Below are 21,876 nucleotides of genomic sequence, written 5' to 3' on the forward strand. Positions count from 1 at the left end.
TGGCCACTTGCTGTGGCCCAGAGCAGGCGAGGAGCTCAGACAAGATTTGAACTTGTTCATTGGTGCTCAACCCCAGGAGCCAGATCTTCCCTAGGGGTGTGAATAGCCCTGCATGAACAGACCCCCTGCAGAGCCTCAAGAATGTGAACCCTGAGGCTGATGGGTTCTGATGAGAGACGGGGGGACTGCAGAGGGGGCTGGGGAAGGGGCTTCCAACAGGAGTAGGTGGCAAGGTGAAGCATGCCTGTGGGCTAGCAAGAGCTTCTACAGGACCAGGAGCAGGTTCTGATCCTGGCTGTGCCCCTGTCGTGTGCCCCCCGAGAAGATGCTTACTTCTCTGAGCCTTGAATTCTTTTGTGTAAATGGGGGTTACTAGGTACTTCCTAGGATTTGTGGTGAATTTGAATGTACTGATGTACCTAGAGCATTGGGTGCATGGTAACTGATTGCTGTGCTATTATTACTGTAACAGCTATTTTTATTAAACCAGGCTGCTAGTTTTCACTGTCAGGGCTAAGTAGTAGAAATAAGACTTAAGGGGCAGAGACACAAAAGGGGTTAAGTTCTTACAGCTGATTCCTCAATTTGTCCCTAGTACTGCATGCATGCCCCAGCACCACCTGGAGTGACCTCCTTACAGAGCCAGGAACAGCCCTGAACACCACGTGGTAAGTACCCCTGCACCCCACAAAGAAGACCCAGTCCTTGGAGAGAAGGACCCAAGTCCTTGTTGGAGATTTTGAGGTTGGAGCAGGTCAAGAAGGTTGGACCTGGGGTGCAAGAGAAGGGGTAGAAGCTGCGCCCATTGAATGGACTCCCGAGAAACAGGACATTCAGAAAGGAGGCTAGAGGGGCTGGAGCAATAGTACAGCGGGTAGGGTGTTTGCCTTGCATGCGGCTAACCTGGGTTCGATTCCCAGCATCCCATCCGAGCACCGCCAGGAGTAATTCCTGAGTACAGATCCAGGAGTAACCCCTGTGCATTGCCAAGTGTGACCCAAAAGCAAAAAAAAAAAAAAAAAAAGGAAAAAGAAAGGAGGCTAGATTGGAACTGTGGCCCTATGGGATAGGCCAAAGAACTGAGAATCCTACTTCAGGCTGGGATTGGTCGAAGCCAGTCAGTCGGTGGCACTATAGAGAGCAGTACAGGACCAGGTGTGGGAACTGCTCTCAGCCTGTGATCTCGCCAGAGACCGTCTGTGTGGAGTAGCCTGGTGTTGCTCGAGCTCTGCCAGCCTGCAGGGGAGACCCGAGGGTGCCGGGGCATTGGGCATGAGCCCAAAGCCAGAGCAGGCTCTGACTGAGGAGAACTGAATGTGGGAGACCGGGATCCGATGGTGAGAGGAGCAAGTCTGACTGGAGATGCTGGTGGAAGATGCTGCCGAGTGAGTGTTAAAGGAGGGTCGGACAGAATGGCGACCTCTAGCTGGGGGAGCACTGGAGAGATGAGCTCTGAGGCAGGAAGGGGTGAGCCTGCTGAGAAGACAGAGGTGCGCTGGGCTGGAGCGAGGACTTTCTCTGCCCAGGAGGGAAGGGAGAGAGAGGATTACAGCCACCCACAGGAAGCCTGGAGTGCCAGGAGCTCTGGGCAGAGAAGGCGGCCAGTTGGCAGGGGGGAGCCAGCAAAGGCTCTCGGTGAGAGCAGCATTCATTCTGACTGGATGAGCTTGAGCAGGGCTGGGAAGATAGTAGGAGCGTGTGGGGGCAACCCGAAAGGGGAAGGGTCTGAGTTCCAAGGCCAGTTAAGCCTTGGGAGGACCCCTTGATCCCCTAGGTGAAGGGTATGTGGCATCACGAGAAGAAAACTCCCACAGGGGTTGGGCTACATACGCTGCCCTGAAAGAGGTCTTAGCTCCTCAGAGCACAGACTGCAACGCCGGCTGACACAGGCGTCAGGACATCCTTGATCCTGCTTCCCCTCCGTTTTCTCTTCTATAAACTGGGCACGTTGGACTCTGTCTCCAAGGCAAGTGGGAGGTGAATGAGAGGATGAGGGAAGGACCAGCCCAGGGCTTAGAGCATTGTAGGTGCTCAAGGGAAAGTGCTCCCTCCCCATCTCCCTGTGTGCGGGCACTCAGGCCCAGCCACGGGTCTCCCAGTCGCCTCCAACCAGCGGGAGCCCCTGCCTTCAGGCGTCATTTCATTCCTCCCCTCTTGCATTCATTCACCTGGCACCTGCACTGCATTTCTGAGCACCTGCGACGTGCCAGGTGGGGGACAGAGTTGAGACAGACCCCTACTCTTTGACCTTTTAGAGTTTATTTCCTTTTTTTTTCATTCACTTACACACCTGGAGCCCCACTTCAGGCTTTAGGGAGGCAACGGGGTTGGGGTGGCCTTGGGGGATAAAGGTGAGCATTGCAGGTCAAATGGGGCCCGAAGGTCACGCATCTGCATCGGGGAAGAGCAGGAAGCCAGAGAAGATGCTGTTGGCCCCTTCCATAGCCACTAGGGAGTTCTTCTCAGTGGCTTGCAGATACACCTGCTCCTGGCGGCCCAGCTTGAGGACCACGCCCCCCGTGGTGACCTGGAAGCTGCCTTGGACGTAGTCACAGAAGGTGACCACCTTCTGCATGGGATTGTAGCCACGGAGGAGGTTCACGCACAGGTTCCCCCGCGAGCTGGCATGGTAGGTGAAGTAGTAGAGGCCGGGCACGGTGCAGGTGAACTTGCCGCTGCGGGGCTCGTAGTTGCGGTTCTCATTGGTGATCACTTGGTCAAAGCGGATGACCTGTTCCCGGCGTAGCATGGCGTTGATGGTCCGCATGGCCGAGAAGGCGATTTTCTGTGTGGCCTTGTAGTCTCCCGATTCACCCTTGGGCCCTGGGGGTCCAGGGGGCCCCGGGGAACCTTTGGGGCCGACCGGGCCCTTAGGGCCAACTTTTCCTGGATTCCCCGGAAGCCCTGGGTCCCCCTTCTCTCCAAACTTGCCACGGTCACCAGCTATTCCCGGAAGCCCTGAAAAAGCAGAGGTGAGAGAAATGGGGATCCAGAGATCACTGAGAACGAGCATCAGGAGGCCTGTGGGCCTGGCTATGTGATCTGGGCTGGGTCCCTGAACCTCTCTGGGCCACAGCTTCCCATCTGTGAGAAAGGACAGGGCTGGTTTGGGTGGATCATCACCTCCCACTCTCCCTCTGCCCAGGCTTTGCCAGACGGGGACCTTCTGAGAGCAGTTCCCCCAGAAATGGCAGGGACTGAAGTCTGAGCAGCCGTCCCGCCTGGCAGATGTCCTGAAATTCAGTGGCCATCTTGTCTGCTAGGCCTGGAAGGATCCTTCTCATTCCACCTCTCCAGGCTGCTCCTGCCCCTTGGTCTGGCCCGACACTCCGCTCTAGCAGAGCTTCATTCCAGCAGCCCGACAGAGTACGATGGGGAGACCAAGGGCCCTGGGGGCTGGGAGCTGTGTTTCTCACACCACATTTCCTTTTAATCAATTTTTAAAAATTGAACCACGGGGCTGGAACGATAGTACAGTGGGCAGGGCGTTTGCCTTGCACATGGCCAACCCGGGTTTGATTCCCAGCATCCCATATGGTCCCCTGAGCATCACCAGGAGTAATTCCTGAGTGTAGAGCCAGGAGTAACCCCTGTGCATCACCAGGTTTTGGCCCCAAAAGAAAAAAAATTGATCCACCATGAATTACTAAGTTATAAAGTCATTCATGATGAAGCTCCAGGCATATCATGTCAGATTTTCTTTATTTCTTTTGTTTGTTTGTTGGCCACACCCAGTGATGTTCAGGGCTTACTTCTGGAGATGCTCAGGGGACCATAGGGGATGCTGGGGATAGAACCTGGGTTGGTTGTGTGCAAGGCAAATGCCCTATCCACTGTACTATCTCTCTGTCATGTCACATTTTCTTAGTTGTGTCTCCAGACTGAGTCACCTGCTCTGAAACTCCCAGCCTTCTCGTCAGGACTGAGGCTGGTGATATTCAGTGGGATCGTGCGGGTGAAATGAGATTACGTGAAGGGTGTGCTTGGCTAGAACCACAGCTTCGACAAATGAATTAACGATGACCGTGGGGGCAGGAGGTGTGGAATAAAGGTAGGAAATGCCATTTGAACCCTGCGACCACCTCACTGAAGCATCATTGCCCACATTCCACAGGGAGGAGGAAGGAATTCAGGGAGGTGGAGGCCCATTCTCTGGACGGCTGAAGTGGGACAGAGCTGTGCTTTCTAGCTGAGGTCAGTGATAATAGAGCCTTGATCTGTCTCAATGTCCACCAGCCTGCAATGGGCATGGGATAGCCTCCCTGGTGATCAATTTTCCTGCCTGTACGATGGGAAGCAGAATTCCCACCTTGCTGGGTTATCGCCAGGACTTAGTGAGCGGCAGGCGCAAGCCACCAGCTTTGCCATCTCTAAGGTGTCACTTGGCAGGTAGAGGCTGGGGTCTCGGTTCGTGTGCCCCCAAAGTACCTTGCTCTCCCTTTATCCCTGGGGTTCCAGGTTTGCCGTCGGCACCAGGGATGCCAGGGATGCCTGGGATGCCAGGGATGGCGGCGGGCCCGGTGCAGGTGCCCTGGGCCTGGCAGGCACCAAGCAGGAGCAGCAGCGGCAGCAGCGCCAGGACACAGCCCCTGAGGGTCTTCATCACCATCTCGGCTGCTTCCTGGGGGGTGCAAGAAGAGGTGTCAGCAGCTCCCCTCGGCTGGGACTCCCGGCTCGTGTGTGCGTTCATTCATTTGATCCTGTGTTAAGTGGGTATGTCTGATCTACATGGGCCTGGCACAGGGGCTGGGGACACAGAGACGGGTCTGGTACCCAGGACCACAGGGGGCTGGGGACACAGGGCGATCACAGCAGGATGCTGCCTGCCTCCTGGGGAGAACGACAAGCCCAGGGCGCTGTCTGAGCCAGCACAGATGAAAGGTGGACAGGGAAGGATGGGACCCACTGCGGGGGGTTAGGGGACTGGAGAGTGGGGGGTGAGTGAGGCCCTCCCGCCAGCAAGGTTTGCTAGATGGGGTCGCAGCTCTGTGATGCTGAGAATGGATGGTTTAGAAAGGGCCCAGGCAGGAATGTTCCTGAGGAAGCAGCACACAACCACGTCTGGGCTCACCTGCGCCTCAGCTGGGGATGTGTAAATCCTTCCCCCTGCCCCCCGCCCCACACCTGTGTTGGTGTTGGGTCACACTCAGGGATACTCAGGAGTTATCCTGGCTTTGCACTCAGGAATTACTCCTGGTGGTGCTCCGGGGCATCATATGGGATGCTGAGGATCAAACCTGGGTTAGCCTAGTAAAGGCAAGTGCTCTACCAGGTGTACGATTGCTCCGACCCTTCCTTAGGTCTTTTTTTTTTTTTAATGCTTTTCTTTTTCTTGATTTATTTTTTTTTTTTGGCTGTAGCTTATTGGGTGTTTTTGTTGTGTCTTGTTTTGGGGCCACAGCTGGCAGTGCTCAGGGCTTACTGCTGGCTCTGTGCTCGGTGAATACTCCTGCAGGGCTTGAGGGACCATATGTGGCCCTGGAGATCAAATCCAGGTTGGTCGTGCACAAGTATCTGCTGCACTATCACTCTAGTCCCCCTTTAGTTTTCCTTGTGGGGAGTCTTGGCTTTTTTTAATCTGAAGAAACCCATTTTATTAATGAAACACTTTCTCCTCTCTCTCTCTCTCTCTCTCCCTCCCTTCCTCCATCTCTCCCTCTATCCCCCACTTACAATTCCTAATTAATAAAAGAATGTCAGAGAAGACAGGAAAGAACCCTGGGGCAAAGGTACAGAGGCAGGATGGAGCCCAGACCTGAGGGTGTTGAGACCTTGGGGTGCAGTGGGTGACTGCTGAGGAGACGGGCTCTGCCGTGACCAGCACCCCCTCAGCCCTCTGGGCCTCTGTGGAAAAAGCTGCTGTCGGAACACTCCAGAGGCACCGACACTGGAGGTGGCTGTGACACTTGATCGGGGGCACGCGCTAAGGGCTGTAGTCAGGGCTGGCAGCCAGAATATGGCAGAATATTCCATCGTATGGATACATCAGCAGATGCTCAGACACCATAATGCGAGTGTGGGAAGTTTGCACCATTGGGCTGTTGAGATAATGTAAACACCCCCATATCAGGGCCTGCTTGAGGGCCTGTTTTTAATTATTTGGGGGTTATGTTTCAGGGCAGAGTGCTCAATTTGATGCTAGTCTATATTTAAAATATTTGTTTGTTTTCAGGCCACACCTGGCAGTGCTTAAGGGCTCACTCCTGGTGGTGCTTGGAGGACCTTTTGGTGGCAGGGTACCCAGTGCTCCAGAGTACAAAGCCTGCTCCCAGCCTTGCCCTCTGAGCCATCTCCCCACCCTGAGTTTAACTGTTTTGAGGAACTCTCAGCCTTCTGCTAAGTCTCCTATGTCCACCTCTGCCCAGGGATCTCGTCCATGATTTGCATGTCATCACCAAGTCATTATACCTTTGCCCAGATGCCAGTTCTCCTCATTCTAAGGCTCGGTTGCAAGCCCTCCTTCTCCAGGCAGCCTGCCCTGATTCCCTCTCAGCCCACAAAGGCTAATTTTTGCTGTTAAGCTGGGGGAGCAGAGAGGTGCCTGCCCACCTCCCTGGGTAATGTGGGGGAGCCCAGGAGGAGAACAGACTAGGAATCACGGTGTTCCTGGTCTCTGTGCAGACTTGTGGCTGCCATGGTCGGGTCCTTACAGAGCACTGAGGCTGTGGATGTGATTCCCCACCCTGCAGGTGAGGTGGCGGAGGTGTTCCCATTAGAAACACAGCAGACGGACACAGTCCGGCTTCGGTCGGACCCTGCTCTCTCTGCCTCACACATCCTGGTCCACACTGTTGTTCTTGGCATAGGAAAATCCTGCTGGTTTCTGCTTCAAATTCTCAGGAAACCAGCTCCAGCCTCTCAGTCAGGTCAAGCTAGTTTGTTGCCCAGAGGCTGAGCCTTGTACCGAGGAAAGGAGCCTGTGGTGTGGCCCTGGGCTTCTCCCTGCTGACCGCGGCTGCAGGTGACTCCCAAGCAGGAATAAGAGACCCGGGGCCAAACCGGGTCTCTGCTGCTCCTCACTCAGGACCCAGAGAAGTCCCTTCTCCTGTCTGGCCACACTTCCTTTTCCACAAAAAAAAAGTGGGGAGCTGCACCTCTGACCTTGCAGGGCCAGGGGAGGACCTGAGTTAGGGGCTAAATGAATATCGGCTGTCGAGATTGATTCTCACCATGGTCCAAGAATCTTCACATTTGGGCACCTGACACCAGATGGTTGGAAAAAACCAAAGGCCCAGCACCAAGTAAACGGTGGCTGGAGGGCTCGCTCAGGATGGGAGATGCGTGCTGAAAGTAGGCTATGGACCAGACATGATGGCCACTTAGTACCTGCATTGCTAACCGTAACTCCCGAAAGAAGAGAGAGTGAGAAGGAATGTGCCTGCCACAGAGGCCGGGGAGGGGTGGGGTGGCGGGAAGGATACTGGGAACACGGGCGGTGGGGAATGGGCACTGGTGGAGGGATGGGTGCTCGATCATTGTCTGACTGAGATGTAATCACGAAAGTTTGTAAATTCGTAACTCTATCTCATGGTGATTCATTAAAAAACTTAAAAAATAAATCAAAGGCCCAGGTTTCTTTGAAGATGGGGTTTGGAGCGTGGGGCTCTCTCTGGGGGCTACATCGAAGTGGGGAGCTCCCACCAGTTGATGGGGTGGGGGAAAACCCAGATCCTGGTTCCCATTAGGCACACTGAGTCTCAAGCCCCCGGGAGTGGACTTAACCCCCAACCCCTTCTTGCCGCCCCCCCTTGGCCAACCCACACCCCCTGAATCCTCCTTTTTCCTTCCTCTTTCCCGTGAATGTCCCATGAACTCTGCTGTTCCTCACGACATGACCCCAGGCAAGTGTCTCTGTGGCAAAGTGAATCCCTCCCCACACCCCACGGCCCTGCCCACTCTCTGACAAACAGGCCCAAGTTCCTGGTTCCTGGATCCCAATCCCCCCTGCAGGGTCGGTGGTTCCCTGGAGAGGCCATGCTGGGGGTTTTTTGGTAGAAAGAGAAGCAGGTGCTGGAGAAAGGCTGAGGGGCCGGGATCCCAGAGTAACCAGGTCTAACCCGGTCTAACTGGATCTAAACCTGAGGTCGACTTGGTGTCCTGCAGGGCTGCCCTCTTAGATTTATTCCACTCGTGACCCCTTTTCTCTAAGAAATTGTTACATGACTGGACCTAGAGGCCTATAAAATAGGGGGGCTGGAGAGATACCCCAGAGGGTAGGGCTTGCTTTGCACATGGTTTGATTCCTGGGACACCATGTGGTCCCCCGAGCACAGCCAGGAGTGATCCCTGAGCACAGAGCTCTGAGGAGTAAGCACTGAGCACTGTGGGGTGTGGCCCCCAAGCAAATAATAAATAAATAAAATGGGTGTACCCAGACCAAACATCTACTGGTAGTAAATTTATTTTAAAACATGGTTTTTAAAAGTTAGGTGAGCCCATGTGAGGTAACGACTCACAGTTTAAGAAGCTAGGCCTGAGGGCTCCCACACCTCAGAGGCCCTGTGAGCCCCGAGAGGGGCTTAGCTGAGATTAGGTGACTTGCCCAAGGTCAATCATTCATTCTCAGGGACTTAGATCACTGGTCTCCATCATCCTGAACTCCTTGGGCTCCATTTCAAGCTGCTCCTTCTTCCCAACCTGCCCCCCATAGAGCTGAAGAGACTTGGCACTGGGACCCACTGGAATCACCCCCCTCCACATTTGTCCTGCTGGCCAGCACCCCCCAGCTCTGAGCCCCCTCCCACTTCTTACCTGGGAACCTGGGCTCCCTGACGCCGGGGGCTGGGGCTGCACGGCCAAGCAGGGCAGGAGCCGGGAGCCTGATGCATTCAGCCCCAAGCAGAAGTTCCATTCCAGGGCCGGAAGGGCCTGCCCTGGCCACGGCCCTCCAGCCCTTCCCACCGCCCCACGCTCGTCCCGGCCGCTGCCCGCTTGCAGTTTCAGGTTCCGTTTCTGCAATCTGGATGGGCTGACCGTAAATGCAGGTTTGGTTTCGCTGGCTCAGCATCTGGGGTGAAGGGACACCACTGGGGGGTAGTCTCAAGTCCCTGAGCTCGTGACCGGCGGGGAAGGGTTCCACCATGATACGGGAACGGTCCAGGCCTGAGCTCTGGATTTGCAGCAGAAAGCCACGACTCGCATTCCAACTCTGCCGCCGGTATTCAACGTTCTTGGCCAAGAAACTTCAAGAGAACCCCGATTTCCCTGCTGTGTAATGGGATAGAGGCACCTGCCCTGCCGGCCGTGGGGGGTACCTGAGCAATTGTTAACTGCAAAGTGCAGTGCTCCCTGTCACGACCACCCACCCCCCCTCCCAGGCTGCCTCTTTCTGGCCTCATCTTCTCTCCTCTCTGCCCATTCCGCACCCCTGCTCTGTCCCTGTTCTCAGAAGATAATCTAATAATGAATTTTAAATGTGATCATTATTTATTTATGCCCCGTCTCTGCCTCCAGCGGGGCTCGAAGCCGACGACAATAACGGGCGCAGGCGGGGGCCTGTTGCTGGGCAGCGGCTGGGAGGGCACCCGCCCATCCTGGTCATTTTATATAGGGAGAAACTGAGGCCCAGAAACCGGGAAGGGGGAGGGTCATCACTCCACAGTGGAGCCGGGGAGGACAGGGTTGCACTGTGGCCAGGCCCTGGAGACAGAGCCATGAGCAACCCTGCCACTCCAGGGTGGGATTCTCCCGGGGCCATGAACCACCCAAGTGGCTTCATATAAATGGAGAGAAGAGGTGATGCTGGAGCCCACCTCTCCTGCAGGCGGAGGATGAGACACTGGGCACCGGGAAACAGCCCCTAACCGCCGCTGCAGCGGGAAGACCCTGCGATGCTCCACTCAGGGTCAGCTCCAGACATGCACCAGGTGGTCCTAGGAGCAGGGCCCACTGGGCGTCTGGGTTCGAGAGGGAAGTCTGGGCCGGGGGTGCTGCTTGGGGCAATAGTTGCAATGGGGGAGGCTGTTTCATAAACTAAAGGGCTCTGGGCTCTACCAGCTGTGGTGCCAAAGAGACCCAGGCTGGGGGGGTGCGGGTGGGGAGTGGGCCTGAGGAGGCCTGGTTGGTTACCTTCAGGGATGATTTGAGGGCTGGGGACTGCCCAGTTGGGACTCTTGGGCTGGAGTCTCTGGTGCTTTGCCGGCTGATGGGCTTGAACGTGAGGTGGTGGCTGAAGAGACTGAGACCCGGGGGGCAGGAAGGAGGAGGAAGGGCCTCGGAATCTGCCTCATTTGAATCCCAGCTCTCTCCGCTCTGTCTGCGGGCACCTTTTGGGACCTCGTGCCACGTCACTTAGGGATATAGGCACCACTGTCGTGGGTGCCAGAGAGGCAGCCCACCTGTCTGGGCAGGCCCAGGCCTTGGGGGTGGGGGACGGGGGTCCAGGGAACTCTGGGGATGGTGTTATTTCTTTTTGGCTTGTTTTGTCTGAAGGCCACGCCGGCTGTGCTCTGCTCAGAGATAACTCCTGGAGGGACTCGGGGGTCCACATGGGGTGCCAGCCACGTGCAAGGCCAGTGCTTTTCGTGCTACACTAATAGCGGTGCTATTTCTATGCAGAGCAAACAGGATTCATGGATACTAGGTGTGGCGCACCTGTGTGTGGATGAAGGGAGCCCCAGAGTAGAGATCAGAAGCTGGGGGGCTCTGGGTTCCAGCGTCCCAGGATGGGCAGCCAGGCCCATGGAGCCACAGGTCTTCACGTCCATGAAATTTGAGAACTTAGCACCCTGCTTGAGAGTCCCACAGACTTGCTGGCTCCCGAACAGGGGAGGGAAGTGATCCGGACCCCCAAATCATGCCTTGTCCGGGAGCTACCAGGTGCTGGGGGAGGGGGCGTCTCTCGCTCTGGCTCCTGCCTCAGGTCTAGCCCTGCTGCTCTCCCGCCCTCGGAAAACCCCTTCCAGGCTCCCCTCGGCACCACAGACATGCTGGCATTTTCAAAGGCATCACTCCCGACCAAGAGAACAACAAGCAAACAATTACGGGAAGTAAAAGCGGCAGCCGAGTGTTGCTTCCACGAGTCCGGGCTTCTGATCTGACACTGTGGCCTACATACACAGGGCATTGATTTTTTTTTTTTTAAACAAAAGAGAAATGATAAGAAGCACCACCCGGGGTCCTGCCGGGAGGGCTGCTAAGTGGTCGGCAGGGAGAGGGAGGGGGTGAATAGTGACCGTGGCCCCATGCAGGCTCCTGGGCTCCACGCTGTTCTTTTTCCCGCTCTCTGTGTGTCTTTATCACTCCCTTCTTCCCACCACACACAGCCCCCTGCCCTGCCATGTGCCAGCACATAGCAAAGAGGCCCCAGTCACAGAAATGCTGGGAGGTGGGTCAAGGAACTGGCCAGCATGAGGCTCCATTGGAGGGACCACGTGTGTCCACTTATCCCCCCACAGCTGACCACTCACCCCTGACCTGTGCTCTTTGAATATTTGCAACATGTCCACAGGTTTATTCTATACAGCAAGGTCATTTATTTCCCGTGTGCAGAAACCAGGACACGGGTCCGTGTCTGTGGTTCCATTGTAGAGGACGCGGTCCAGTGCATAGTGGGAAGGCTGCAAAGAGATGTTTGTGCTAAATCCTGCCCACCCGGTGGGCATTGTCCCGGTGGAATGGCGGTGGGGGGGGCGGAGGGGAGCTGTGTGTATGAGTGAATGTGGGGGGGTAGGATGAGGAAACGCCATCAGCGAGAGCCTGGATGTGCAGAACAAAAAGGCTAAGGTGGAAGGGGTGGTCTCAGAGCTTGGCGTGGGCATTGCCTTCACTGACCCTTGGTGGGCAGAGGAGTCTGTGAGCAAAGAGGGGCCCCAAAACCCCGCTGAGGTCCCTGACAGGTGGGGTGGCTTCTCCCAAGTTTGAGCGCATCCCTGTCCTCCCAAACTCCACCTCTTGGGCCTGAAGTCAGCACAGGCCAAACTTGAGCCCTTCAGCCATTATGAATGAATGGCCACCCCTTCCTCATGGCACCACAGTGGCTGGGATGGGGAGTGGGGTCCAGACCCCCCAACCTCACAGAGTCCTGGCAGCTTATGGCAGAATTGGCTTTAGATGGTTTCCTGGGGCCTCCCAGAAGGTGTGAAATACTCAAAATGGATATCTGGGCACATTCTCCCTCCTCTTCTCATCCTCGCTCCCTCTCTCTCCCTCCCTCTCTCTCTCTCTCTCCCTCTCTCTCTCTCTCACACACACACACACACACACATACTTTCATGCCCATCTCAGTGCATGCTTATGAATATTAAATGATTCATAAATGGGCTATCATAATGCCTGGTGCATTCATTGTAAGTGCTCAATAAATGTTCACTAGGATGACATTTTTATTCACTCATTCATTTACTCCACTTCTAGTCATTCATTTACCCACTTATTTATTCATTAATTCACCCCCAATCCACTCATTAGCTGGACACAAATTCACGGCACGGCTGGTCTCTGCGCTGGGGCTCACCTGCAGTTGAATCCCTCCCTCGGGAGACAGGTGCTGCCAAAACCAAGCAAACACGTGTGGAAATGGGAACGCGTTCCCTTTTACCTGTGACAGCCGGTGCGGATACCTGGCACCTCTGGGGGCACCTCACAGCCTTCCCCAACACTCAGGCAGCTTTTCTCCAAATGACCAAAGGGCTCTGCATGTCTCCACACTGATACCCCCCTTTCCCGAGCTTGACGCCCGTCAGAATCCAGATCACACAGATACCCAGTCATGCCAGGTGCGGGCAAAGAAGCAGGCAGTTAAAGGGAAGGGCGGTGAGGACGCGGGGCCAGGCCGACTCATTGATTTAACTCTTTATTTATACATCGCCTGGTCTCTCCTGAGACTGGGCAGAAACCCAAGGCAGCCCCCGAAGGTGCTGGGGATGTGTCAGAACAGAAACGGCCGAGAAGGAAGGAGAGAACGTGTGGGGTGGGGAGTCTGGGTGGAGGTGGGTATCAGGTGGGACAAACAGGTGCAGAGACAGACAGGACGGAAGGGAAGTGGGGTGGCCTGGGGGGTGCTGGAGCAGACCAAACCGCCCTAATCCGGGAAGAGCAGGAAGCCGGAGAAGACGCTGTCGGAGCCGGCGGTGCCCACCATGCCGTTGTAGTCGTTGACGGCCAGCCACACCTGCTGGCCCTTCTGCAGCCGCAGCAGCACGCCGCCCGAGCTGACCTGTTTGCTATTGGTTTTGTGGTCGCAGAAGCTGGTCACTCGGTCGTCGTCACGGAACAGCTGCACGCACAGGTTGGCCGTCTGGGACGTGTGGTGGACAAAGTAGTAGAAGCCGGGGACTTTGCAGGTGAACTTGCCCGTGCTGGTGTCGTAGTCGCCCTGCGGGTTGGTGACCACCGTGTTGAACCTGACCGGGCTGTTGGGCTCTGGAAACTGGCTGGTCTCCCGAGTGACGGTGAACACCGACTGGTACTTCTGCTTGTACCTGCCCTCCTCGCCAGGCAGCCCGGGGGGGCCCGGGATGCCAGGATCCCCGAGGCTCCCCAGGGGCCCCATGGGGCCATGTTTTCCAGGATGGCCAGGCTTGCCAGGTTCTCCCTTCTGCCCCTTGAGTCCCTGGGGCCCAGGAATAGCAGGAGCTCCTGGGGAGAGAGCAGGTGGCACGTGATGAGACGGGGGGCTGGGGAAGGGGGCCCTGGACACAGGCACACCCCGGGCACCTCTGGGGGAGAAGCTTCTCTATAAGCAGCCGAAAGGGGGGGAAACCTGACTCACATCCTTGTCTGTCTTCTGCCCCTGGCTGAGCACACATCTGTCTCTTGGCCTCAGTTTCTCCATGTGTGCTGGAGAGGGTTGGACCAACCAGAAGAGGTGTGGAGCAGAGAGGAGTCTTAGGGAGAGGTCAGGGGTCACAAGTGCCAGCCAATGGCTGTGCGTGGCCTTTGGTAGCCCTGTCTGGCTCCCATGCTGTCACCTTTCTCTTTAGAGCCCCCAAATCATAACAGATTTGCACCTGACGCGGAGTCTAGGCTTTCAGTTTTTTTCACAAAGCATGAAAGACGGCCTGGATGCACCTTTCACGGGAAACGCACGAGACTGAGCATCAGGTACCGCGAGCTCGTGCAACCCCTTCTGGAGCCTTCGTTGGAGTTGATATTTCTACCATTCTCACCAGACACCTGCCCTTCCCACAGCGCCCCCTGGCCTGCCCCAGGCTCCCACCACCACCTCGCCCAGCCCAGGACACTCACCCGGTTCACCCTTGGGCCCCTGGAGTCCGTCGTGCCCGTCCTTCCCTGGCGACCCCGGCAGCCCTGGCATGCCGGGGATCCCGTAGCAGCTTGTGCCAGCCTGGCCCCCCAGCGGCAGTGCCAGCAGGAGCAGCAGCAGCTTCAGACACAGGCGGGCCCGGGAGCCGGAGTCCAAGTCCATCCCGGGGCAGGCGCTGTGGGGAGAGAGTGGGTGGCCTGTAGTGTCCCTTCCCCGGCCGCTGCCCTTCAGAGGGGCAGGACCCTGGCCCCCTCCCCGGGCCGTGGTTCAGGAAGGTGCAGTGCGGCTGGGGACAGTGGCAGGGGCCCGGTCTCACCTGGGCGGGTGGCTGCCGCTCCGCTCGCAGAGATGCCCTCAGAGCAGCTTCCCTCTTGCGCGGGCAGGCCCGGAAACAGCGGGGAAGCCAAGAGCAGGCGGCGGCCCCTTCCCTCTCAAACCCCCTCCCCCGCGGCCCACATCCCCTTTCCCCTGTTCTCCTGAGTCAACACTTTCTCCTGGGTGCTGGGCCAGAATGACCACAGTGACACTGTGTGGGCCCCACCCCCGGTTCCCGAGAGTCTGGGAAGAGGAAATGTCCACTTTCCCCTATTGGGTGAGGCTGTGAGTGGGTGTGAGTGTGTTTGTGTGTGAGTGTGAGTGTGTGTGTGTGAATGCATGTGTGAATGTGTGTGTGTAAATGTGAGTGTGTGAATGTGTGCATGTGTGACTGTATGGTGAGTATGAGCATATAAATGTGTCAGTGTGTGTCAGTGTGTATAGTTATTTGTATAGTTATTAGTGACTATATGAGTGTGTGTGTACAAGACTGTATATCTCTGTGAGTGGTCATATGTGAGTATGTGTGTCTAAATGTGTATGTATGTGTGTTTGAGAGAGGGGGGATAGAGGGGGAGAGAGAGAGGGAGAGAAAGAGAGGGGGAAGGAGAAAGGGAGAGAGAGGGGGGAGAGACAGAGAGAGGGGAAGAGAGAGGGATAAAGGGAGAGAGGAGGGAGAGTCAGAGAGAGGGTGAGAGGGACGGAGAGAGAGAGAGAGAGAGAGAGAGAGAGGAGAGAGAGAGCAGAGAGTGAGGGGGGAGATAGAGAGAGATGGAGAGAGAGAGAGAGAGAGAGAGAGAGAGAGAGAGAGAGAGAGGAGAGAGAAGCAACCATCTGGGCAGACTTCCCCTCCCAACCCGTCCACGTCTGGCCCTGGGGTGGGCATTTACTGAGAGCAGGCTACAATCCCTTGTGCAGATAAAGAAACTGAGGCTCAAGGAGCTGTAAGGCCTTGCTCAGTGTCACACGGGCCTCTTCTTATGGGGGGGTGTCACATTATGGGGTCATATAACTGAATACAGGGGTTGTAAAAATGTGGCAGTGTTCTGAACACACAATGGCGAAACATCTGTTCAAAGCCAACCGTGTCCTGATTTTCTGGCCATGCTCACTGAGTGTTACTTTTCTCGAGTGAAAAGATGTCCTGAGTGGGAAAAGTTTTGGTTTGGGTTTTGTCTGTTTGGGGGACACACTGGCAGTGCTCAGGACTTGCTCCTGGCTCTGCACTCAGGAATTACTTCAGGCAGTGCTTGGGGGATCATGAGGGGTGTCAGGGATCGAACCCCAGCTTGCACACGTAAGGCAAACGCGCTGCCCACTGTACTACCACCCCTGCCCCTAATGAGTAGAAAACAGTTTAAGAAGTCCTGACGTAGGGCGTGATTTCTCAGGGTCAGTCTTATCCTAGAGACCCCCATGCTCTGTCCACGGAGGCAGACACCAGGCAGCAGGGGGCTTGCTGCGGGGGCACAGACTACTGTGGGCAGAGTCCTCCGTCTCCTTCATCCCAGGCCTGGCCACTCCTCACCCCCAGCCTCGGCCTCTGTCCCCATCTGACTGCGGGAGTGGATGGGCCCAGGCCGCGCCCGCTGGTGTCTCTGCCTTGTCCGGAGCCCCGGCTTCCCTTGCTGATCCCGCTCTCTGGGCTGGCTTTTCTCACCCCTGCCCCCACCGCTCCACCCCTGCACGTCTGATTCTGACCTTGGCACCTGCCCTGGCTTTCTACCGGGAAGGGTGGGGGGCTGCCAGGCGGGGGCGGGGCAGAGTGGAGAACCTCTCCCCACACCTCCCACCGGTCTCTCGGGTGAAGGTGGGCTTTCTCTCTGAGCAGGGAGGTCCCTCCTCTGTGAACGGGGACTCCCGAGCTCCAGGGCAGAGCGCGGGCGAGGACTCCGCCTGCTGTGAGCATGGCTGCTCACTGCGTGAGCCCCGAGCCTGGTGGCTGCCCCTCCAAACCACACTCAGGGGCTCCGTGCCCTCCTGGCCCTGCGCCCAGTGGGACAAGGCCAGGCACACAAAGGCGCTGGACCCTGGGGGTCCCTGGCCCGAGGAGGGTCGGGGAGCGCAGAGAGGGCAGGCACAGCTTCAGGGGCCTGCCGCCACCCCCTGCTTCTCTTCCGCCGCGCCTCCTTTGCGCCTAGCGCCCTCTTGGCCAGCAGGTGGCAGCCTCGGCCCGTGCTCAGCACTCCCCTGCCCCGCCCGACTCTGCAGATCCGCTCAGACTGGGTCCTCACTGCAGAGTGCTCAGCGAGGGGCCTCAGCAGGGGGCTCATGGTGGCATCGAGGGTCAGGAGCACACTCTGAACCCTGCACTCTGTGGGGTCTTCACTGCAGTGAGAGGCATTGGGGCAGGCAGAGCTGCCGCAGACCGAGGCTCCTTGTATGGAGGCTCCTGCCAGCCGCGTGATGCAGGACACTTGTGTCGCTCTCTGAGCCTCCCCTCCTGCGGGGACGATGCTGGGGCCGTGCTTCATGCCGCACAGAGGCCTTCTTCTGCCCCAGGAGTGTGCGTCTGGGAGAGGGGAGGGCCGAAGTGGGCAGAGGGAGAAGGAGGGGGTCAGTGCTTCCTGAGGAGGATGCCCCGGGAGAAGGGCTCTGATGTCCGTCCGTCGGAGGCAGCCTGTATGTATGTCTGTGTGTCGGCACCCGGGGCCGACGCCTTATTCCCGACGGGAGTCTCCGGCGCCTGGAGGAGGGTGTGTAAGAGAGAGGGGGCTTCTGATGGTTTGGGGGGACCCTCAGCCCTGGGGCTGTAATGGCATGCATGCAGGAGTGTAGGTATACCTGGTGTGTGTGGGGAAGCGGGGGCAGGGCCGGGGAGGGTGGACGTGAGCTTGATTCTGCACAAGTGCAGGGCGCAGAGGTGGACCCAGCTCTTCCGGCAGAACATCCAAGGCATCGGATATTTCAGGGCTGAGCTCCGGGTCTCCTTTCCCTCACCGACAAAGGACAAAAGGTGAGCTCCAGACGCACCTCACCCGGGGCATTTTAGGCCGCCTGCCCCCCCCCCTCCCCACGCAATGCCCCGAGGCAGCTGGAAGCCCAGGGCTAATTCGTGACTTTGGGGGGCTGGGGAAAGCTGCAGCCTGGGGGTGGGTGAGCCATGAGCCCCCCTTGCTTTTCTGCTTGAGAGTCCGGAAGAGTCACCAGGCCTGTGGACATGGGGGCTGGTAGGACCCTAGCCCCGAGGCCGGGACAGCTCGGAGACTTGGCTGCAAGTCCCAACTCCTCCTGCTAAAACACTGACCTTGGACTTCTCGAAGTTCCTCAGTCTCAGTTTCGTTATCCATGAAATAGGGTCACTGCCCTCCTCAGAGCTTGTCCACGCGGATGAAACCGTACCTCTGCACTCAAACTGACAGCGCCCTTACCACGCCCCAGGCTCTCAGCAATGTTCCCAAATCCCCCTTGTCAGCAAACCCTCCCAACACATCTATTGAGTTTTCCCCAGTGCTAGCACCAGGGCTCCATAGCAAGGTGCCTGGCAGGGGTGGGGCGGGTGGAGCATGCAGTGCCGGGAGGGAGCTCAGGGTCTCAGACATTCTCAGCACATGCCTGGGCCTCTGGGAACCCTCTCCCCGACCCCCCAAACAATTGGGCCGTTGTCTTTATGGTGAGGGGCTTCTAGGAGGGTGCTCAGGAAGTTCTAGGGGGTCCCACTGGTGCTTCTCCACCACCAAGGTCTCTGCTCCAGGTCCCCAACACTGCGAGGTGCAATCCTGCTCAGATGCTGTCGTACTGGGGAGACACAGGCCACCCTAGCAGTGCTCAGCGCCCTTCAGGGCTATACCCAATTTCACCAGAGAACCCGGGTTGGGTGCCTGCCAGATGTGGCCCCAACCACTGTCCCATCTCCCAGCCCTAGAGAGACCATCTTTCGGGCTTTGTCTTGTTTGTTTGAGGGGGGGGGCACACCGGCGATGCTCAGGGCTTACTCCTGGCTCTGCGCTCAGGAATCATTCTCAGCAGGGCTTGGGGGGACCACATGGGATGTCAGAGATTGAACCCAGATTGAGCGCATGCCAGGCAAGTGCCCTACCCACTGTGCTATCTCTCCAGCCCCCAGGAGGAATCACCTCTAGGCCCACTTTGCAGATGGCTCTTCTCTGAAGTGATCTAACGTGGTGGTGGTGGTGGTTCTGGGATTTGAACCAGGTCACTGTAGCTCTCCAGACCTGCTCAGTGCGAGTGGGAAAGGACTAAATGCAGGGCTGCCTTGTGAACATGCAATGATCACACCCCTTCCTCTCCCTGCCCGTGCCCGGGCAGCCCCTGGACGTCAGGCTCAGAGGATAGAGACTCAACATTTATTCCAGGAAAAGTCCTAAGAAACGACCCCTCCCGATAGCGACAGCAGCAGCACCCACATTTTTACAGAGCCGAGCATGGACACCACCTCGGGGGGCATGCGTGAGCCAGGGTCCCCTGCAGAGAGCAGCTGAAGGCTGGGGTCCTCCCCCCCATCCGCCATGCCTGGCCCCCCGCCCCAGCTCAGGCCGCCGCCGACGGGAAGATGAGGAAGCCACTGAAGACACTATCGGCCTCGGATCCCTGGTAGATGCGGCCCTTCGTGGGGTCTTTCTCGATCCAGACCTGGTCTCCCTGCTGGAGCTGGAGCACCGACCCCCCCGAGACCACCTGGAAGATTCCCCGGCTATTGGCATCGCAGAAGCCCAGGGAGCGCTGCCGCTGGCCCCGGCTCAAGGACACGATGGACAGGCAGATGTCCCACTTGGACACCACCTGGAAGGTGAAGTAGTAGAAGCCGGGCACGGCACAGACGAAGCGGCCCGAGTGGTTCTGGTAGGGCTCTTCCTGGTTGGTGATGACCTTGTCGAAGATGACCACGTTGCCGCCCATAGGGGGGTTCCGGCGCACGGCCGAGAAGGCGGGTCGTGGCTGGTCCTTGATGTTGCCCGGGTTTCCCTTGATGCCCTTCACGCCTGGGTTCCCAGGAACCCCTGGGAGGCCACTGGCCCCTGGGGAGCCCATGAGCCCAGGGAACCCGGGGGAGCCAGGCTCTCCCTGGTCTCCTTTGAGGCCTTGGATGCCTGTCCAGACGCCAGCAGCCCCTGGAGGGAGAAAGGCCAGGTCACAAGGAAGAGTCTAGCATCCACTGGTCCTTGGGGAGAAGATGGAGACCTCGGTCTGTGGTGGGAGAGAGGGCAGCGGGTGCTGGCTTCTTTAAGAAGGGGACTCTTACACACTGTGTGGTCCTGGACAAATATCTCACCCTCTCTGAGCCTCGTCTTTACAAAATGAGGACAAGTGTGTAGAGGCCCCCGGGAAAGTGTCAGGTTCCGGGGAAAGCAGGGCACTCTTGCTCCGGCCTCTGCTCTTCCCATGCACGCTGCAACCCTTCCTTTTGGGCCACTAAGCCCAGCTTCCTCGGGTTTGGGGGCTACTTGCGGGTTCCCTGAGTACACGATTTGGCAAATACCCACGATCTTTGGGTTTACCATGGGCAGGGAGCCCCGGGGGGGTTTCCACAAGACTGTTTGCTTCCTCACTCAGTCCCGTCCTCCTCCCTTGTCCCTCCCCCAGCCTTTTTCTCTAGGGTGTTCCTGAAACCCGGAAGAGCTGGGGCCCTGGGAGGAGCCAGCAGGCCATTGCCGTGATGACCCATCTCTGCTTGGAGAGGTGATTGGACAGCTGAGGAAACAGGCTCAGAGAGGGTCAGTAACTGGTTTGAAATCACACAGCATGTCAGGAGCTCCTGAGTCTAGCCCCAAGGCCTTCAGGGTTCCAGTAACAGACGGGCCTGTGTCTGGGCTGCCTGGGGACTTTCAGAATCACTGAAATCTAGCTGCAGTTTCTCCTCTGGTGGAGGAAGGGAAGACCAAACGGAGAACCAGGAAGCAGGGATGTGGGGTGCTTGGTGGGCTGAGGGTGTGGCACAGGAAGAAGGCTAGGTGCCCCCTTCAGCCCCCGGGGTTCAGCGGGCCTTAGAGTCCTCGTGAGGAGCCCAGGTACTCCCCAGTGCCACCCCACGCCTCCCACCCGGAGCCCCTCGAGGCCGGCAGAGGCTGAGGGGTGCGGGCAGACACTTACCCGGTTCCCCTCTCTCCCCTTTGAGGCCCGGACGTCCCGGCCGGCCGGGTACTCCTGCAACGCCATCTTTGCCATCCGGGGCTCGGCACACGTCCTGGGGCACTGTGGGGCTCAGGGAGGCGGCCAGCACAGCCACCAACAGCCAGTCCCGGGCAGCCACCATGGTGTCCCTGAGGAGAGCAGGGCAGGCCCCAGGCAGCTGGACACCATGGTCTCCCACACACCCCACCCCATCCCATCCCACTTGCAGCACACACACACACACACACACACACACACACACACTATTGCGTGCCTCCTCTCCATACAATTGCACCACAGAACAAGCTGGCTCAAAAGCCCACTCCACCAGACACCACACACACACACACACACACACACACACACTGACCCCGTTCACCTGGACACACACATTCGTACGCTCCTGTAGAGGACCAATTCCATTAAGCAAATATTTATCGAGTACCTGCTCGGCATTGGATGACACTCTCTTGCCCAGAGGCAGAACTGGACAGACACAGACATTCACAACCCCCCAGCACCGCACTTCTGCTCTCTGCACACTCACTCGCCTCTCTCGGCTCCTCTGCCCTCTCCCGGGGCTCTGCTGCTGGCTTCCCCCAGCTTCTGGTGTCCTGGGAGGGACCGGGGGCCAGGAACTGGTGGTCTGGACCACCGGAACCTCTGGCCTCCTCCAAGCTCTAACCCAAGGTTCTCTCCCATTCTGGGTCCTGGATCAATGCCCCCCTCCTCCCCGCCTCCATTCCTCTCCTGCCACAGAAGCTCACTGGACCCTCCCTCCCTGCCTGCCTCTGGGCCAAACCTAGCCTTCAAGGTCAGCTGCCTGGTGCCCACTTCACAGCCTCCCCTCATCCCCCGCAGATGCCACCTCACCTGTCTCGGTTGGCCAGCCCCTACTGGCTGTGCCTGCCCTCTGCCCAGGGACCCTGCCGGACACTTAGAGGGGCGGAACCAGCTGGTGGGCAGGTTTCACATCCCTCCCCACTTCCTCTTCCCCTTCTGCTGACCGGACCCTGGCCTGTCCCCGGTGGCCACAGGCACGCCAGGGACATTTTGAGCAGAGCTCAGCAGGACCAGAACATTGGGTGCTCCATCCCAGCCACAGCGGGGTGGGGGCAGGGACAGCTGGGTGGGTGTGGGGCCCGGGCGGGGCTGGGAAGAGGGAAGCAGAGGCTCTGTGGGTGGAAGGCGTCTTTGGGGATTCATAAGCCCCGTTCCTGATGATGAAACATGTGCTTAGACCCAGGGCGTAGAACAAGGACTAGTACAGAGAGAGGTCAGTG

At 57.8% G+C, this 21,876-nt stretch overlaps 3 protein-coding genes across 5 annotated transcripts; all 3 read right to left on the reverse strand.

Annotated features, from left to right (window-relative positions):
• Positions 1 to 2,240: 2,240 nt before the first annotated feature.
• C1QB (complement C1q B chain) lies at positions 2,241 to 8,901 on the reverse strand. The gene is made up of 3 exons (XM_004603414.2): positions 8,752 to 8,901; positions 4,429 to 4,621; positions 2,241 to 2,958 (listed from the first exon to the last, which is right to left on the reverse strand). Exons 2-3 carry the CDS (start codon positions 4,607 to 4,609, stop codon positions 2,384 to 2,386), a joined length of 756 nt encoding a protein of 251 aa, XP_004603471.2. The 5' UTR covers positions 4,610 to 4,621; positions 8,752 to 8,901; the 3' UTR covers positions 2,241 to 2,383.
• Positions 8,902 to 12,467: 3,566 nt separating this feature from the next.
• Positions 12,468 to 14,661, reverse strand: C1QC (complement C1q C chain). Its single transcript, XM_004603691.2, has 3 exons — positions 14,523 to 14,661; positions 14,188 to 14,381; positions 12,468 to 13,578 (listed from the first exon to the last, which is right to left on the reverse strand). Exons 2-3 carry the CDS (start codon positions 14,366 to 14,368, stop codon positions 13,022 to 13,024), a joined length of 738 nt encoding a protein of 245 aa, XP_004603748.2. The 5' UTR covers positions 14,369 to 14,381; positions 14,523 to 14,661; the 3' UTR covers positions 12,468 to 13,021.
• Positions 14,662 to 18,814: 4,153 nt separating this feature from the next.
• Positions 18,815 to 21,544, reverse strand: C1QA (complement C1q A chain). Of its 3 annotated transcripts, none has more exons than XM_004603690.2 (3): positions 21,467 to 21,544; positions 20,573 to 20,742; positions 18,815 to 19,593 (listed from the first exon to the last, which is right to left on the reverse strand). In XM_004603690.2, the coding sequence occupies exons 2-3, from the start codon at positions 20,733 to 20,735 to the stop codon at positions 19,013 to 19,015; spliced, it is 744 nt and encodes a 247-aa protein (XP_004603747.2). In that variant the 5' UTR covers positions 20,736 to 20,742; positions 21,467 to 21,544; the 3' UTR covers positions 18,815 to 19,012. The 3 variants fall into 3 exon arrangements, with proteins under 3 accessions (XP_004603747.2, XP_054995579.1, XP_054995580.1); XM_055139604.1 differs by lacking the exon at positions 21,467 to 21,544 and adding an exon at positions 21,141 to 21,308; XM_055139605.1 differs by lacking the exon at positions 21,467 to 21,544 and adding an exon at positions 21,039 to 21,064.
• Between the last annotated feature and the right edge of the window lie 332 nt (positions 21,545 to 21,876).

The sequence above is a fragment of the Sorex araneus genome, chromosome 5 (assembly GCF_027595985.1).
Source record: "Sorex araneus isolate mSorAra2 chromosome 5, mSorAra2.pri, whole genome shotgun sequence".
Lineage (NCBI taxonomy): Eukaryota > Metazoa > Chordata > Mammalia > Eulipotyphla > Soricidae > Sorex > Sorex araneus.

Coding starts and splice junctions, on each gene's coding strand:
- C1QB (XM_004603414.2), bottom strand. CDS start 4,609: ATGGTGATGAAGACCCTCAGGGGCTGTGTCCTGGCGCTGCTGCCGCTG. Junction 2,959..4,428: donor AGGGATAAAGGGAGAGCAAG/GTACTTTGGGGG, acceptor CTGCTTTTTCAG/GGCTTCCGGGAATAGCTGGT.
- C1QC (XM_004603691.2), bottom strand. CDS start 14,368: ATGGACTTGGACTCCGGCTCCCGGGCCCGCCTGTGTCTGAAGCTGCTG. Junction 13,579..14,187: donor GGGGCCCAAGGGTGAACCGG/GTGAGTGTCCTG, acceptor CTCTCTCCCCAG/GAGCTCCTGCTATTCCTGGG.
- C1QA (XM_055139604.1), bottom strand. CDS start 21,295: ATGGGAGAGAACCTTGGGTTAGAGCTTGGAGGAGGCCAGAGGTTCCGG. Junction 20,743..21,140: donor AGAGGAGCCGAGAGAGGCGA/GTGAGTGTGCAG, acceptor TGCTCTCCTCAG/GGACACCATGGTGGCTGCCC. Junction 19,594..20,572: donor AGGGGAGAGAGGGGAACCGG/GTAAGTGTCTGC, acceptor TTCTCCCTCCAG/GGGCTGCTGGCGTCTGGACA.